Source organism: Lineus longissimus, chromosome 4, assembly GCF_910592395.1.
Source record: "Lineus longissimus chromosome 4, tnLinLong1.2, whole genome shotgun sequence".
In the NCBI taxonomy this organism is placed as follows: domain Eukaryota; kingdom Metazoa; phylum Nemertea; class Pilidiophora; order Heteronemertea; family Lineidae; genus Lineus; species Lineus longissimus.
The window spans coordinates 11,089,841-11,106,152 of NC_088311.1; the positions used below are offsets into that span (position 1 = coordinate 11,089,841).

At 39.7% G+C, this 16,312-nt stretch overlaps 1 protein-coding gene across 1 annotated transcript; it reads right to left on the minus strand.

Moving 5' to 3' along the window:
* Positions 1–591: 591 nt before the first annotated feature.
* Positions 592–16,007, minus strand: LOC135486219 (growth/differentiation factor 8-like). Its single transcript, XM_064768877.1, has 3 exons — positions 15,435–16,007; positions 5,891–6,451; positions 592–5,339 (listed from the first exon to the last, which is right to left on the minus strand). Exons 1-3 carry the CDS (start codon positions 15,955–15,957, stop codon positions 5,128–5,130), a joined length of 1,296 nt encoding a protein of 431 aa, XP_064624947.1. The 5' UTR covers positions 15,958–16,007; the 3' UTR covers positions 592–5,127.
* Positions 16,008–16,312: the final 305 nt, after the last annotated feature.

The window sequence follows — 16,312 nt, forward strand, 5'->3', positions numbered from 1 at the left end:
GGACTTGACTACATGTAATACAGGCCGTTGATCTGATGAAGTCAGGAAACTTTCTTAACATCCTGCGCGCTCACCCTAGTAGCTTTTCAACATGGTTTTTCATTGAGGAAAAATGCGATAAACCAGTGTCCTTTTGATATTTCTCTCGCTTCATCGATGTTGTACAGCTGTTCTTGTACCAAACTCGTATTCAGGTTGGTTTTTCGCACGAATTATATTTAAATTTTGAGTTCAATTTTCCATTTTTTGAAAGAACCGAGTATGCCTTTGAATCCTTCGTAATGTGTGCTTTATTTCTATATAGAGTCCAACACGGCGTACAATCTGAAGGACCATCCACGCAACCACGGGCACCTAACGTGCCTATCGACCTCGGGTGGTACAAAATGTGATATGGCACTCTCCTTAATTAACAGAGGTTACGATTTGTCGATGGGGATCGTGAGAGGTCAGAAACGGCTGCGCAGTTTGTAAGACAACATCGGCCCATCCTGTGTTTTGGAAATATTCCACGACCGAGGTTCAAGGTATCATCCCATTTAATCTGTCTATATACGGAACGCTTATCAAACACAAACGACAAGATAACAATTTGATAATTTATTTGAGTTTTATTGTTGAAACTTTCTACTGTTTCAGTACAAGGACATATCGATCACATAAACAGGAAAATGACAACAACACAATTTGAACGTTTATCACACTTGGTTTTACAATGGTGTCTAAAGAATGTTCCAGATGATTCTGTATACTGTTACACGCTCTGATACAAAGTTGAGACACCACGTACTAATGGCATGGAAAGACTTAGGAGTAGCACACTGTGTTCCATGTAATAAATAGCAACCCACATGAGACCCCAACAAAAATGCACTAACATTTTACACTAGATTATTTTTATAATTCCTCGACAAAATGAAAGTTTGTTGAAATGACATAGACCAATACCACTGATAATTGGCTAAGTGTAAGTAGGCAATAGTAAAAATAATTAGATGACGGCATATGACATTAGTGAACAAAGTCTTAAAACTAAGTTACTGCGTCAAATTCTTACACATCTACTGACTCATTATCCCTGCATTTGAAAATAGCATGCAACAATATCACATAAAAAGTGTAACATGTATAAGGTGACAGTTACCTCTGCTTGACTAAGACAACACCATTGTCTCTCAAATGCTCCAGGGGCTTCCCTAAAGCAGTCGGCATTTGATGTCTGCATTCTTTGCTTTGGGAAACTAATTACACGTACATGTACTTAAATTCTTTGACCTGGAACATAACCCCGACAGGTTTGACATGATTGCCATGGCATGATACTGTTTAGGTTTTTGAATAGGTGACAGTTAAAATTCAGCCTTTGGATCACTGACAATATTTGACGGGTCACCGATACTCGGGACACTAAAATCATTCCATTTAGTTTATCAGTCTAAGATTAAAAAAAAATTCATGCAAGTGTTATTATCAAAATCACCTACAATATGCATATTTGATCATTGTGGCTCATTTGAAGTGGGGGTGGCATTTTCCTTCGCAGTTTAAAAGTAAAAAATTAAACCACAGCATGCCTTACTCTAAAGATGCCGTGAAGTGCACTTTTTGTCTTGTACATGTCAATCCAAATTTTCCAGGCAAACAAATTTTGGCAAAACAATTGAAATATGTTGCAGTAATTTTGCAGAATCAAGAATTACTCATTTTGAAAGGAGCACAGTGTGAATATTACCCTAGAAAATTCAAGATACATGCACTTAATTTCCCATGCACTTAAAGGTACATTGTCAGGTGTCATGGAGCAGAGGGACAACTTTTCTAGGTGTTAAATATTCAACAAACCCTGATAGATGTTAAATCTAATGCTACATTTTACAATGGCTACCAACTACTACATTGTAAACTAATCCGTTCGGTAAGTTGATACGCTTATTGCCCGAATACATTTATAGCCTCTATTAAATTATGGAAGTGACTATTTGGCAAGCCCGGCTCACCAAACAGCGCCTTTTTTCTGCCCTAGATGGAGAGCCGAACTCATTCATATTCAACCATCCAGGAGCTCATTATCATTCGTGGCAACACGGTCAGCAACACTGGAGTTACAGTGAAACGCCTTTAGAAATGCACACTAATGCATTTAACATGCTTATCAGTTAAATCACGTTTATGATTTTTTTGTAGATCCATACAGTCATGTACATGTACATGCTTCTTCATGGATTATTGACCAAAACCCGAGTTTAGTAACAGAAATTGAATCGAGAGCGGGAAGTCGGCCATTGTTAAATATGCGCATATAAATTCGAATATGACGTCACTGCTCTCTGATTGGCCAACATGTTGTAACCTCTCCGGCTCGCCAAAGAGGGTAGTATTTTTGCCCTGTTTGGCAAGCCCAGGTGGCTTTTTAGTGCTGTTTGGCAAGCGGCTCTCCAAACAGGACAAAAAAAGATGCCTGTTCGGCGAGCGGCTTGCCAAATAGACCCGGCCTTAACTTATACGTCTGCCACCGTAGGGCCTTTAACTGTACCTGGGTAATAAATGTACCAGTGACTTTACCTAAACGTAGATACCTAATGCCCTCGTTCTTCTTATGGTTTTATGAAACTTAAATAGAATGACGATGATAGCGGTTGAATGGGATGCATCAATCAATCGCGTTTTCAGAATCCACCCCTCCCCTCCCCAAAACAAGAAACTGAACTTAGAGGCAAAGATAACCGACGGAATAGTCCACAAGATTTACTCAGGCCACATTCTTACCACCAAAGTAGTATTTCTTGGTGTAAAATTGTTTCAAGTAATCACAAACAACTCCTTCGTACATGAGACATTCATAAGCAGCAACACTATTTAGAAGCATTGCATTACTTATGACCCCCCACAGAAATGCAAATGACATTGTCGATGATCAGAAGTGAACATATTGTCAACTCTAGAGTAGACCCTACGCTTAATTGTGATAAAATGAAAAGTAAAAGTTCAGTGGTTAACCTTTAGTTTTGGACCGATCTGCATGCATGTCTTCATGTCGTAAGGAACCAAAGAAATACAGCCGTGATGCACTAACTTGGTTTACGGTTACATTAGATGATTCATATCAGATGGCGATACATCCGCATAATCTAGGATATTCGCCTTTGGAAACAATACATCAATACATCAATAGTGTATAGTAACAGTGGTATCTAATAAACACAAGTCTAATTATCATTTAGATCGTAGAAAATGCTTATCTTCTATTTTCCTTATGATATTACAATAAAATTGTACTGATAAATATTTAAATATTCAATAAAGTCTCGCAACACTTTGTTGAAATATTCATTAATATTAGAGAGTACGAAACTGTTACAAAGACTATCTCACAACTAATATCTCACTAGTGACTGAAATTTGCAAGAAGTCTGCAAATCTACGTGTGGTACAAGATTCAAAGCCAAAAATATTTCAGAAAGAGATGCGGGTTTTTTTTCAAAAGAGGGAAAAAGAAAAGAATCTTTTGTGAAATTAAGGTCTTGGGTTAGCACCCTCTTCATGTTTGACTACACAAGCGATAGCATTTCCCATATTCAAGCTATCCAACACTCATAGAATGATATACTCAACAAATAATGAGTTTTGAAGAAAAAAAAAACCCTCTAAGAACGTTTCGTTGGCACGGTAAAAACGGAACCCCTCAATACGTTTAGAGTTTTAAGAAAATACTCAACGAGTTGCATCTTTGCAAGGTTCAAAAGCTAAAAGCTTGATTTTCAGGAGTGCACCGTGTCTGTAAATAGCCCAATCAAAAAAATACCACATTGCTTGTTATATTTAAGAGTTTAACACATTTTTTCAAAATTAATTTTATCTTTAACACCCAGCTATGATTACGACGATTAAGGCAATATGAGTAGGCCCCATTTATAATTGCCTGGCAAAAATCATACACTTAATAAAGTATTGAGGAGAATATGTTGTCTTATGAATGATAGAAATATCTTATATCTAAGTATGTACTAAATATCAGCGACCAATATTGCATGTATCAAGTTCTGAGCCATTGGACATGACAACGTTTTCTATGGCTACCCGATATATACAGAGACATGATTTTATGGTATGAACCAATATAAAATGCTTCTCGCAAGTTTTAAGTGAAAAATACCCTTAGACATCCATATTCTACAATACCTTACTAATCGAGTAATCATGTTGTCAAAAATTATGATCAGGTATTCACATTCGATATCCAAAATAAACTAAACAAGCAATGAACCAAGTTTGTAACAGGAATTATATCCAAACATTGCTCTTAGGTTTTACTCCAACCTAATCGTTTGGTAGAATAAATAGCAGGCGATGTACTAATTCATCAACTATGTTGCACTATAAATTAATAAATTATCTTTTTTGAAAAAAGTTGGACGTAAAAATAAATACATACAATAAATATATTATGCACAAAAAATATGAAAAACCGACTTTTTCTTCATGGAGCGTTTGACCTCCCGTGTTTGTCACGTGCAAGAACCCATAATGGTCACGTGATCATTATGACCTATGAACCCTTTCTTCATCAACGAACCATAATACATCATAGCATATCCAACATTCTTTACTTTCTGGCAGTGCAAGGTCAAGCAAATGGCAGTGTTTGAAAACGAGGCTGTCACCTCTGCACACAATACGAAACCGAGGCATGCATGCCACGTTGTAGGTAGACTTCTGGAAAACTGGTAGATAAAGTGAACCAGAAAAGATTGTCTTTTCATCATTGCGTCATTACTCCGTACCAAAGATTTACAGAGAAGTCTAGCCAAACGCAATGCAGCTCGGATTTCCTGAAATATCTTTATGTCAACGGATAGTTCAACCAAAACTTAGAACTTAACAATAACGCATTCATCAAATAAGTTAATATTAAAGTCTCATTTTGTCCTCATTTATATCACAATATGAAAAGCATATGGTAGTTATTTCATCGGAGTTGTATTGTTATTGTGCGACAAGGCTTTCAGCCTAGTGTGACGTCACTGCACGTAAAGTGCCTCGACCAACAGCAGTGTTCCACGCGGCGGGCTTCAAACCGCCCGGAACTCGGGCATGAGATTTCAACAGCCAAGATATTCTTTCTTCCCTTTACGAACACTCGCAGCTTTCAACGATCATGTTGGGTATGTTCTTCTGTAATATGTAGTTGTCGCCGTGGTAGTAAAGAAGTGAAAGACTGGACATCTTTTTCGGGGAGCAGCATGGGGTAAGGTCCGCCTTTACGGAGGGGTCTACAGTGCCTGATACACCAACTCCGTGCATCATGGTCGTGTGATGGAAATGCGTCAGGCCAGTTGGTTCTGCAAAAGGTAAAATCATGTTTGTTAGAGAATAAAGGAGAACACTCGACAAGAAAGATTAATTACGGTATCGATTCACTTTGAAACTACTCATGAATCATTGACATCTATTATTTGATCCCAACGGAAAGTCTGGTCAGTGCAAACTATTGCATGGTACGTATCTGTCACAGTTAGATGGGAAATACACTCTTAGACTCGTTTTTTGAACTTTTGAAAAACCTTTGTGGGTTTTCCTACCAACACAAATATGAATCACGGAGAGGTTTTTTAGGGAAATGAAACTCCCCTTGGTGGTTTTTCTGAATCTAAAAAACCATCCGGGGGGGGGGGGGGGTTGTCATTCAATTAAAAACCCTCCACTGGGTGCATATTTAAGTTGGCCAAAAACATTGAAAGGGTTGTGAAAAGCTCCAACACCTTTATTTCTATTTAGAGTGCTGACTTAAAGACAATAGAAAACGAATAGGTACCATCCTCTCAAGTATTATAGAATGAAAGCATGGGATCATGGTACACAGTTTGAGTATTCACTGATTCAGTAGACTCACCAGCGCAAGATCCTTTACAGTAATTAGCATAGTAGCCAGTCGGCCGTATCACCCAATCTTTCCAACCTAGTTGCTCAAATGACACATAAAATTGTTCTCTGCAGCAAACAGTACTTGATGGAGTACAGTCCACACTGCGCTTCACTCGTCGTTTTGACTTGTTCTCAGTGTCTACAACAATAAAGGGTCGGTACTGCCCTTCTGTATCAACTGGGCTATATTCACTGTCCATTCGACACGTTTTGCACAAAACTTCAATGCCCCTATTCCTCGTCGGTCTCTGTATCCACCGATAGATGGTGCTTTTAAAGTCGAATTGCATCCATCCGCGTTTGAGATGCGTGTCGGTGGTGCCGATGGATCGTCCCGATTTCTTTGTGCTGCTGTTAGGGTTGGTTACTTCCGATACTTCGATTGTCTGGTTGTGCATATCGCCGGGGTCCCTCAGCTTGTAAAGCCAGAGCTTCGCCGAACTGATGTGCTTCCCGGCTAACTTGTCCTTAAGGTCGAAATGGAAACATCCGATGGGTTTGTTCAGAGCGTTGTAGCAGTTGCCTGAAACTATATAAAAGGACACTTCGTTAGAATTTGTTGATGCAAAAACGATTTATATGATTGTAGATCTGTTGAAACACACTCAAATAGTCTTGCTGTGACGGCACCTGTGTTAATGTTGACCGGTAGATATGCGGAAGCATGCAGTGAGCTAGAATTGCGCTTGGTGGTATATACTGTAGATATTGATAAGTGGCCGCACAAGGAAATCAGAATAAACATGCACCTAGATTGCGATCTACAAATTGTAAGGCGAAGCTAGTAGAGTAATTGAAATGTGGCACTGCCGTACAGTGTTCAAATAAAATTCTAGGCCCTTCCTGACCTCCCGCAGCGCTCACTAAGATCATTGTCTACAGTTTTCATCACAAGAACCAGTACGGTACACTGACATGCGAAGAAAAACCTCCCGCGTTATCAAATAAATTCGTCGCAATGTCTTGCAGCCGCCAGTTTGGAACCATTATCATAGCGCATTGCGGCTCTCGGCTGCGATGCGGCCACCGCACGTCATTAACTGCTTTTTGGTTTGTTGAGAAGTTAGGGAGGGATGGCGACATATACCTTGGCAGCTAAAAAATAAAGAAATACGAACAACGGTCTCGCGGCATATCACAATGGCCTCTCAGTTGACCGTTTGCCAAAATGTGTGTATCATTAACGGCGTGTCGTTTAAAATGTCTGATTGACCTATATTTTTCTAACATGTTTTCAATTTTTGTGCTCTACATATTACGTGCTAGTTTGGTACTGAAATATGCACTTGTAACTGAGGTATAAGACTTATATCTACACATGCAAATCATAATGATCTGACAGATATTTGGCTTCCTTGAAAATGAAAAAGCTGTCTCCGCTTTAAAGTACATGTACTTATATAGTTAAGTTACCAACTTGGTTTCTGATGAGATTTTGTACAGCCGACAAGCGATCGTTAACAAGAAAAAAAATGTTATCACAGACTGTGGATGAAGGTACACGTTACAGCCTAGCAGAGCACAGTTTCCTACTTTTCAATAATATCATAATACAATGTAAATCTAATAATTGATTGATTAATTGTTGAAAATCTAATCTACTTAATCGTTGGAATTCTAACATCATGATGTCTACGATGCTCCAGCTGGTCCTACTTGAATGTGACTGGAGTTCGTGGAATGCGAGGGGGCTGCTGTTAGTTAATATGGAGTAGTTACACTGAGAGGATGTTATTGTAACGTGAAAAAGAGTAACATGCAAAGATGAACTGTAAGATTGCGCAATACTTTCTCTCAGTGTGGAAGTCGTTGTTTAACACGGCCGCTGGCTACGCTTCCAGGAATTATCTAATTGCCAATGTGAAGGAGAAATTCCTGATCGCACTTGGTGCACACTTTAGATTCAAAATCTCCATGAACTTACAATAATGAGGCAACTTTGAAATGTACGCGTGCATTGTAAGAAATATGCTCGCAACACAATGGCTTCCTTCTCTGTGTTGGTTTTCAAAAAAGTAGCTGACTTGATTTCCAGCACCTGTGTCCGTTTATATAAAACGGTCATTATTTTTTACGCTGATCTTCAAAAGAGCTATTTGCTACATTTCCTGTTATATATTTGTTCGGTGAGGATAACGGTTTTGTGAAAATTATAGTTGTAAATGTACCATGAGATAGACGCTACATATGCCCCATTGACACAGTCAATATAATCCTGTGATCGTGTAGTTGAGCACCAATGTCGTAAAATGGGATGTCAGAAATGTCTCAGCACACGCAACTAGTCCAGAGGTAATGGGTTAAATTGACAAAGATTTGAAAAATTTTCATTCATTTCACTACATGTATGATGTCATCAAAAACTAGGGTCCTCCGGATATGGAGCTTACAAATGATATCATTCCAAATTCGTCTTGTCAGTAGTCTTGTGAGCACCATTGCTTTGAAAATGCCTTGTATTTCCGTGAAGAATCGTTTTATAGACAAGCCCAGTTATGATAGCTAGAAAAATCATACTGTATGTTTTCGATAGTTTTCTTGAAATATTTGATGGTGCAGCAAACAATGTGGTGACAAAATCGATTGGCAGGCAGCGACTGTAACGATTGCAGTAGTATTGGCCTTAAGATTCGAGCCCGACTCTATACGGATAAAGACTCTGAGGTCGCACGACGACTGAATTGGTCCAGTCTTATGAGACTGCTCAGTCGTGGTCAGTCATGTTGCGCGAGCACTCTTGCGACGCGACCCGATCGTCGGGTCATGAAGTGCGGGAAGGATTGCAACACAAATCAGTACATTCATTTCGTGACATGAATACAGTAATCATGACAGACTTATCGACTGATGAACGTGAAGATTCTCATTGAGCTTTTGCGTGAAAATCCCTGTTACATTTGGCTGATAAAATCGTATGGTGTGGACACTCTCGTCGGACTACTTATTTATCGCACGACGACCCGGATGACGAGACTCGGGCCGCAACGTGCAGAATCGTATAATGTGGCCAGGGCCTAGGTTGGTCTTGACGCGGGGGGGGGGGGGGGGGGGCCTTGAGGCCCAAACTAGACACTCATGCCGGCCATGGCTCAATTCTGTCCAGAAATCCATATTCACGTCTGACCTTATATCAGAATTTATATAGGTCTCTCTCAAATGCCAAGGAGTTTCGTCATTAGAAGACAATAGTCCTTAAGATACCCAGGGCCCATATCTAGAGCCAGGCCTATATCTACATTGATTAATACAGTGTATATAACAAACTAACTTTGACCAACTTCATATCGGTCAATCTTTGAACTGTATGGCCATATTATTTGATCAAACAGGAAATAATTAAAACTCAATCAGGTTAAGGATCTCAGATATCGATTCGAGTTTGATCCGACCTCAAGTGTATGCATGTGTTAGTGAATGGTCGAGAAGGTCACTTGCCAGGGTAATCGGACAATTGATTTTTTAGCTATAGTAAAGTGACATTATTCCAACCTCTAATGTACCAGAGTGCGATCAGGCTCTCTCTGAGACAGCCCATATGCGCTAAATTTAGTATATATCAATGTTCACATGGTATTCTATCAGCTGTGGGACGTCCTGTGCACACTTTTAGATGTGTTCGCTCAATTTGCTTCGTGATTCATGAACGCAGTATTAATGCCACACAAATAGCACCTATTTATACTCTAAATTAATGCACTGGAAATGAACACCTACATGTACCCGGAAAACATAAGCAGAAGTCTCTAAAATATAAAATTTCATGATACCGTGCCTTGGTCATATAACACGGTCATCGAATTGTTTTAAGTTTGAAAAACAATCTCGCCCTGGTTGAAAAGAGCCCTATCTTTTTTTCCAAGACGTCACAACGTAAAGTTTTTTAAACCCATTTTTGGCGGGATTTATTTATAGCGAAAGCATGAATTGCGCCTTGATCATACCGCCATTTTCCGCTTTTTGATACATATCCTTGTAAAAGTTAGTTTGGAACTCATTTTGGTGATGATATTTTCGACATCATTGCATCATAAAAAACCTAAGAACAAATCTTTTTTGCAGTCAACAGAAACAATTGCAAAGTCCATGACATCATTTTGATGACGCGTAACAGAAATTCTGCCTTGGCACAATTTGGTTTATAGATTAACTGCCCTAATTACTTGGACTGGTTGAGCAATCATGCTTCAGTGATTTTTAGAGTTAGTTTCTTTAATAGCATAAACTTATATGTTCCCTATCAACTAAAAATGGGTAAAGTAAGGAATAAAAATATTGCGTTTTCAAACAGTTAAAAGGAGTTTCAGATGCATAAATGACGCACGCACTTAATCAGCAGAACTGGCAAGTGGATTGGGATGGACGATTTCGAAATATACACTCTTAACAATATGCCGTTTTGAGTTTTTTTTTGTTTTTCAGCCAACACTCTGGAGAGATTTTCTATCTCTGAAAAACCAGGGAGGTTGGGGGTTGGGGGCATATATTTGTGTTGGCTGAAAAAACCTAAATGTTTTTGAAAGCCCCAAGCCCCTTATATCTATATGAGTGTAGGAATCAAACACTCTCTTCACATGATGAATGTAAACGATAAAACGGAACGAGGAATATCATGAATGTGATGTAGGTGGTACATGATCCGGAATACAAGCATGGTATACAAAGCAATGTCGTATATATGATGATAGTCTGGTGTGGGTTTGTAGGAAGGTCGGAATTAGTTCCGAGGGAGAAGATCCAAATTTTACAAATTTCACAATTCACCTTTTACGTTACCGTACATTTCGATCATAGACACTGACAAAACGTTCATCAAAGCTTTTTGATATCCATTTCTTGACCCAACTTTTAACATTTAGCTTGTTCAATCAGATAAGCATTCTAGGAAAATTTTGCTGACAAGGATACATGCCCAGAACTTTGAATAGAATGTCCGAGCAACTAGAGATTTTATCATGCGCTATAAATCTCTGGAAAGCCGACAACAGATCTACTTGGGCATGCATCACTGCTGCCAGCTGCTGTGGTGCCCCTACGACCTTAGGTAATGGGTCTTAGTAGCAGTAGTAGTATAAATCTCTGAGGTGTTGATGGAAATGGCATCAAAGAATTATATAACATAACCTTTTAGATTACAATGGGCCTGACACATTTCTGGGGGATATTTTCTACTAGTACACCGCTGCAGGTTAAAGTTACAGGTCTGCCCTTTTCATAAGATTAAACATGGTATTCCTTACCCCTTTATTACTACACATTTTCATGGTCAAATGTGATTTGTACAGGCTGGGGTTTATTTGACAAAAAAGATGACAAGCAATAAATGATGATAATGATAATGCTGTTGACAAATGATGATAACGATGATGAAGATGATGCTGTTGATGATAACTATGATGATGATGCTTATGATGATCATGAAGATGATGATGATAATGATAATGAGGGGGGAACGGGTAGAACCATGATAAATAATGAGTTACAAAGGACGAAGTTGATAGAATAGAGGTAACAATATAGGGCAATGGTGATAGAATATTAATCAGTTAGGTAAAACAGAGAAAGAAGACAGGATACTTACGTTGGTTAGTATCACTAACAACTATGTAATGTTATATGAAGAAAAAGAAACGAAGAAACAAAGATGAAGGAATGAACGAGATTTGAGCGGTGCTTTCAAAATGGTAAAATATATTGACCGTTCAATGTGATTAGACAATTGCAGCTAAGAAATTGAAAGGGATAGTTTACTGAGGGCATGATTATAGGAAAGGATGGTGCGTTGGACATCTATGCATCTTGCTAGTCAATGAATCTCAAAGGGGTACGCCGTTCGTTTATATATATTTACTGTTAGTCCAACTATATCTGTTTCCTATATCTAATGCCAGGCGATGCCAATGGTCAATCATAATACATGCAACACGCATGCACGCTCACGCGTTATCTGTATGCAATTGGCACGTGTATCAATTTTCCCTATCGCTACATATTAATTTAGCGTATATATGTGTGTGCTCAGATTGTCATATGCGTATACTGAAAGGTTGGTGTATTGTTATAATCATCGCAAATCTGCCTCTCTGGTGCTGGTGCTGGCGCGGCAGTGGCGTGTGTCAATTTCATGAAAATGACCACCATAGTAAACAAATGGCGAAGGCATTTTAAAAAAAGATTCTTTCAGGTCGCCGTATTTTGCAACGTGAATTTTTTAATTTTGTTTTGTTTTGTGCGAAGAATAACAAAGAGGATGGAGCCGCCGCGCCTTTTACAGAATAACCTACTTTTTAAGTCATGTTCAATAATTTCGAATGTAGCAAACGAAAGCGTTTCCTGTTATTCAATAGTGCAATGCATGAAGAGGAACTAGGCACTTGTAGTTTATTATCTGGTATTTACATATATGTCGTGTATGGGTGCTGTCTTTCGATTTCCTAGTTTCAATTTTGTATGAAAACTGTGTTCTTTGTTTGGGGGTTAAATTTATGACAATGCATTTAGTGTTGCTTCTTAAAATGTAATAGCAATGTATAAGTAGTTCAAAATGTGTTATGTACATTGTACATTGCGTTTTTCTCGATCTTTGGTCAAATACCTCTCAACTGAATTATTTGCGCGATATTTTGGTACCCTGGTGGTTAACACCTACTACTTAATTATAGCACCTGTATACAGTTTACGCTACAAGAGGAACTAAATATTGCCACCTTTCCTGCGTAGCCAACCAAACATAAATCTCTAGGCATATCAGTCCTAAGAACCCTTCAAACTGACATTATCATGACATCAACAAGGTTGAAGGAGTTGTTAACTCGAGAAGAATGTTATACATGTACATAGAGATTCAAGGTTTAAAAACAAAATTTCAAATCAATCTTCCACTTTCAAGATTGCCATTTCGATATAAGCATTGCTCAACCTGAGAATTATTCTACACGTTTGTTAGTTATTTGTGTGAAGGCTACATAGTGAGTTTAAACTTGGAAATGGACGATACACATGTAGTTTTATTACCAGAAACGAAACTCATCCCTTACTAAATGTTGAGTTGAGAGCTGAGTGTCAACAAGGACATTATTAGCTCTATATAAACACTATTGGAGGATTGTAATGTAAGTAGGAGGAAACCAGAGACCCTGGAGGTAACCTACGCTGTCGCCAGTCGCCCCCTCTATCACATGAGTGTACCGGGACCGACCGGATATCGAACCCGGGACCTCAGAGGTTACAGGCGCTGATGTTACACTGCGCCACTCCGACAGCCCATACCCCTATTCCTTATATCAAGTCGAGCAAAAGGTTAATCGCGGTAATATACCATCCAGTGTATCATTGATCACCTAAATAAGCGGATGGACGCTATTATTTGTCACCTGTTATTTGAAGGATGGGGAGATGCTACATGTCATCAATGTGCGTCTGAGACGGGCGAAATTATAAAATGATCCGACCAAGAAGTCAGTCAGGATATACTCTCATAACGTGTACACATATGTAGAAGGTTTATTCCTGGCTGATTTCCGAAAACGCATTCACATACTTGGGTGAGTTATCCTGAAGTGTTTCTGGGAATGGAGATCTTAGCAGGAAAATGGTTTGAGACTGCAGATCTACAAGAATACATAGTTATATGCTTTGTTCTGTTTGTGTCGGCATTAATTAGATTGTTTAACTATGGTAAGTTTGAATGTATATAATAATAATAATAATCATGAGACCTATATAGCTTCACATTATTACCCCTAGCTACATTCATGATTCAAGCTCTCTGGGAGTATCACAGGTCCGAGCTGCAGCTATACAGCGCTCATGACTAACATTCATAGTTTGCCATCTCTGCCAGCTAGGTACCCATTTACTCCTGCGTGGAGAAAAGCAAGTAGTGTGAAGTGCCTTGCGCAAGGATACAAGAATCGAACCCACGACTTGCTGATTATGAGTCCGGTGCTCTAACCACTACGCCACTGATCTTCCCAATATAAATCCCACACTAAGTACATTTTTTACGATACTGTTGGGTCTAATGCAATTTTACGTTAACTTATTCTAACAAGTTTGCAACCGTGATTTCTCTCGCTATTACAGCACGAATATTGAATTCTGTGAAATAAACCCAGACGTCTTTGGGATTTTGAAAACGTCCTCGAAAGTTGTCCTGAAGATGCATACAAACACATGAAACGAAAGACTGCGTTTCCGCGCAGTGGGCAATTAAGAAGGATCAACTGATCGTTACCTACCAGAAACGTAATCACAGTTACCGGCCGTCAGACGCCGGTATCGATCTGTGTATATTACAGTTGGTGAGTAAATAAGGGAATTGTAGCGAGCAATACAGCTTGGCCTTGGGGATGTCGTTTTCCTGTTTTGGCCGTCATGGCAATGGCAAAGATCTGCTTATTCATCAACTATCCGTCATATATCGCGGTCCAGACAATACATGCAACTCGGTTGGCTCCGGGTGCCGGCTTCAAAACACGCAGAATGCCAATGCGAGACAGCAGTACGCACAACAGTGGACATCCTACAAGACTGTCATTTGCGCCAGGATACATGATAGCAGCTCGGACCCGTAGACAAAGAAGTTGTTCGGACCAAGTTGAAAAGCTGATGTCACTGAGGCGAAAATCTCGACAAGATTCCGGCATGTAGTTAAGATCGTGTTAAGTTTTGGAAGTCTGTATACATGTGCAATCTCCACGCGAATCTGACATTTTACAAGAGTCTGGTAAGATTCCTAGCATAAATCTTAACTTGGAAACATATAATAATTTTGTAAAAAATGCGCAGGTACATGTTCACGAAACTGAAAAAAATCTTAACAAAAAAAAATTCAAATCACGGTCATGCTTCCAGCGCCACAGCCATTGAGGCTTCAGGTCCGCCCGTCACGTGACTGATATCAGGACAGACTTGGAGACAGGTTGTCGACCATTTCAGTCATTTGTCAATATTGTAGACATGCGCATCTCCCTGCACACGCATACATGTAGGTATACTCGAAATAGATCCTTAAAACATCGCGCACAGAAGCTATTGATGCAGGTTTTTGAATCAAGATCGCCTTGACATCAAAACAAACATTTTCAACATTATCTGGCAAAAATTGTGCTTTAGATTGTTGTTACATTGAACTACAACAGAAGTGATGGGTTGTCACATGTGCGCGACCCTGCTGAAAGATATTGACACCCGTGCAGTTTCTTGGCGCGACCTCTAACAGCGGTGCGGATCTTTTGGGACGTGCATGCTGTTGATACATGTAACAACGTCGCCATTGGTGCTTGGGGACACGTGGGAATGGATTACTTGCGATGTCAATACGATGATGTATCGGCATGACATTCATCCAGACTGACTAAGCAATTTAGCCCTCAATCTAGCTCAGTGCATCGGCACCGAGTTTTCAAAATGGAACGAATCACAAGCTCGGATCCTTTCAGTTTTACCGTATGGAAAGGAGTGAACAAATTAAGGATAAACTATAAGATAGTCGAGTTTTGTTAAAAACATACCTTCGTTAGCAAATATGATGACTTGTGTCGTCTTGCCGTAGTAATCCTCGTCCTCGATCTCCCTACCATGTTTTGAGCTTGTCGCCTGATAATGCGGCTCGAACTCGCTTTCCTCCAGGGGCGTCGGCAGCCGAACCTTTGGGAATGTGGTGTTAGGTCGGTTCGTCATCCGTAGTTTACTCAAAATCTGATGCTTGATAATCTCCAGTCGAATTCTGTCTAAGTCCTCTTTTATAGCTTTTGATTGGGTCGGTAGATTGAGACCTAAGCCTAGGTTTTGTTGATTTGGATTTGCGACCTCTGCATCTATCGCCTCGCCGAATTCGTCATTCACGGGGCCCGTCGAACGTGCAGGAAAATCCTCCCTTGAAGAATCTACCGGCTGATACGGCCGTGGTTCCGATTCCGGCAAGTCAAAGAAAGAGAACAAATCACGCTTTGTTTTCAAAGATGCCGCAGCGGAAAGCTGCAACAGCAATGAGAATGCGATAAAAGTTAATAGAAACTTGTTCGTCTGATCCATCGTGAATGTGGTAGAGTCTTACTCTAATGCAGGCCAATTCACCTTCCTGATCTCAGGCGTTGACAAGGACTGAGCGTAAGCCGGCTATTTAACCTTAAATTGGTCAGCTGGCCGACCGAATGAATCAGCTGATCGGGCCGTGCTCTTACAACTCTTCCAATCAGAGCAGAGCTTACATCGATAGTTCGGAATTTGATTGACGGTTTCCAAGTTGAGGTGTTTCAACAGAGCACGTGGAGAGATTACCAGAAAGCGTGGAAATATTTTTCTGATAATTACTGCCAGAGGCGAAAAAAATTGTTGACTGAATCCATACCTTGAGGCAGCCGTGCCATCTGTTGTGGTTTTTAATGCA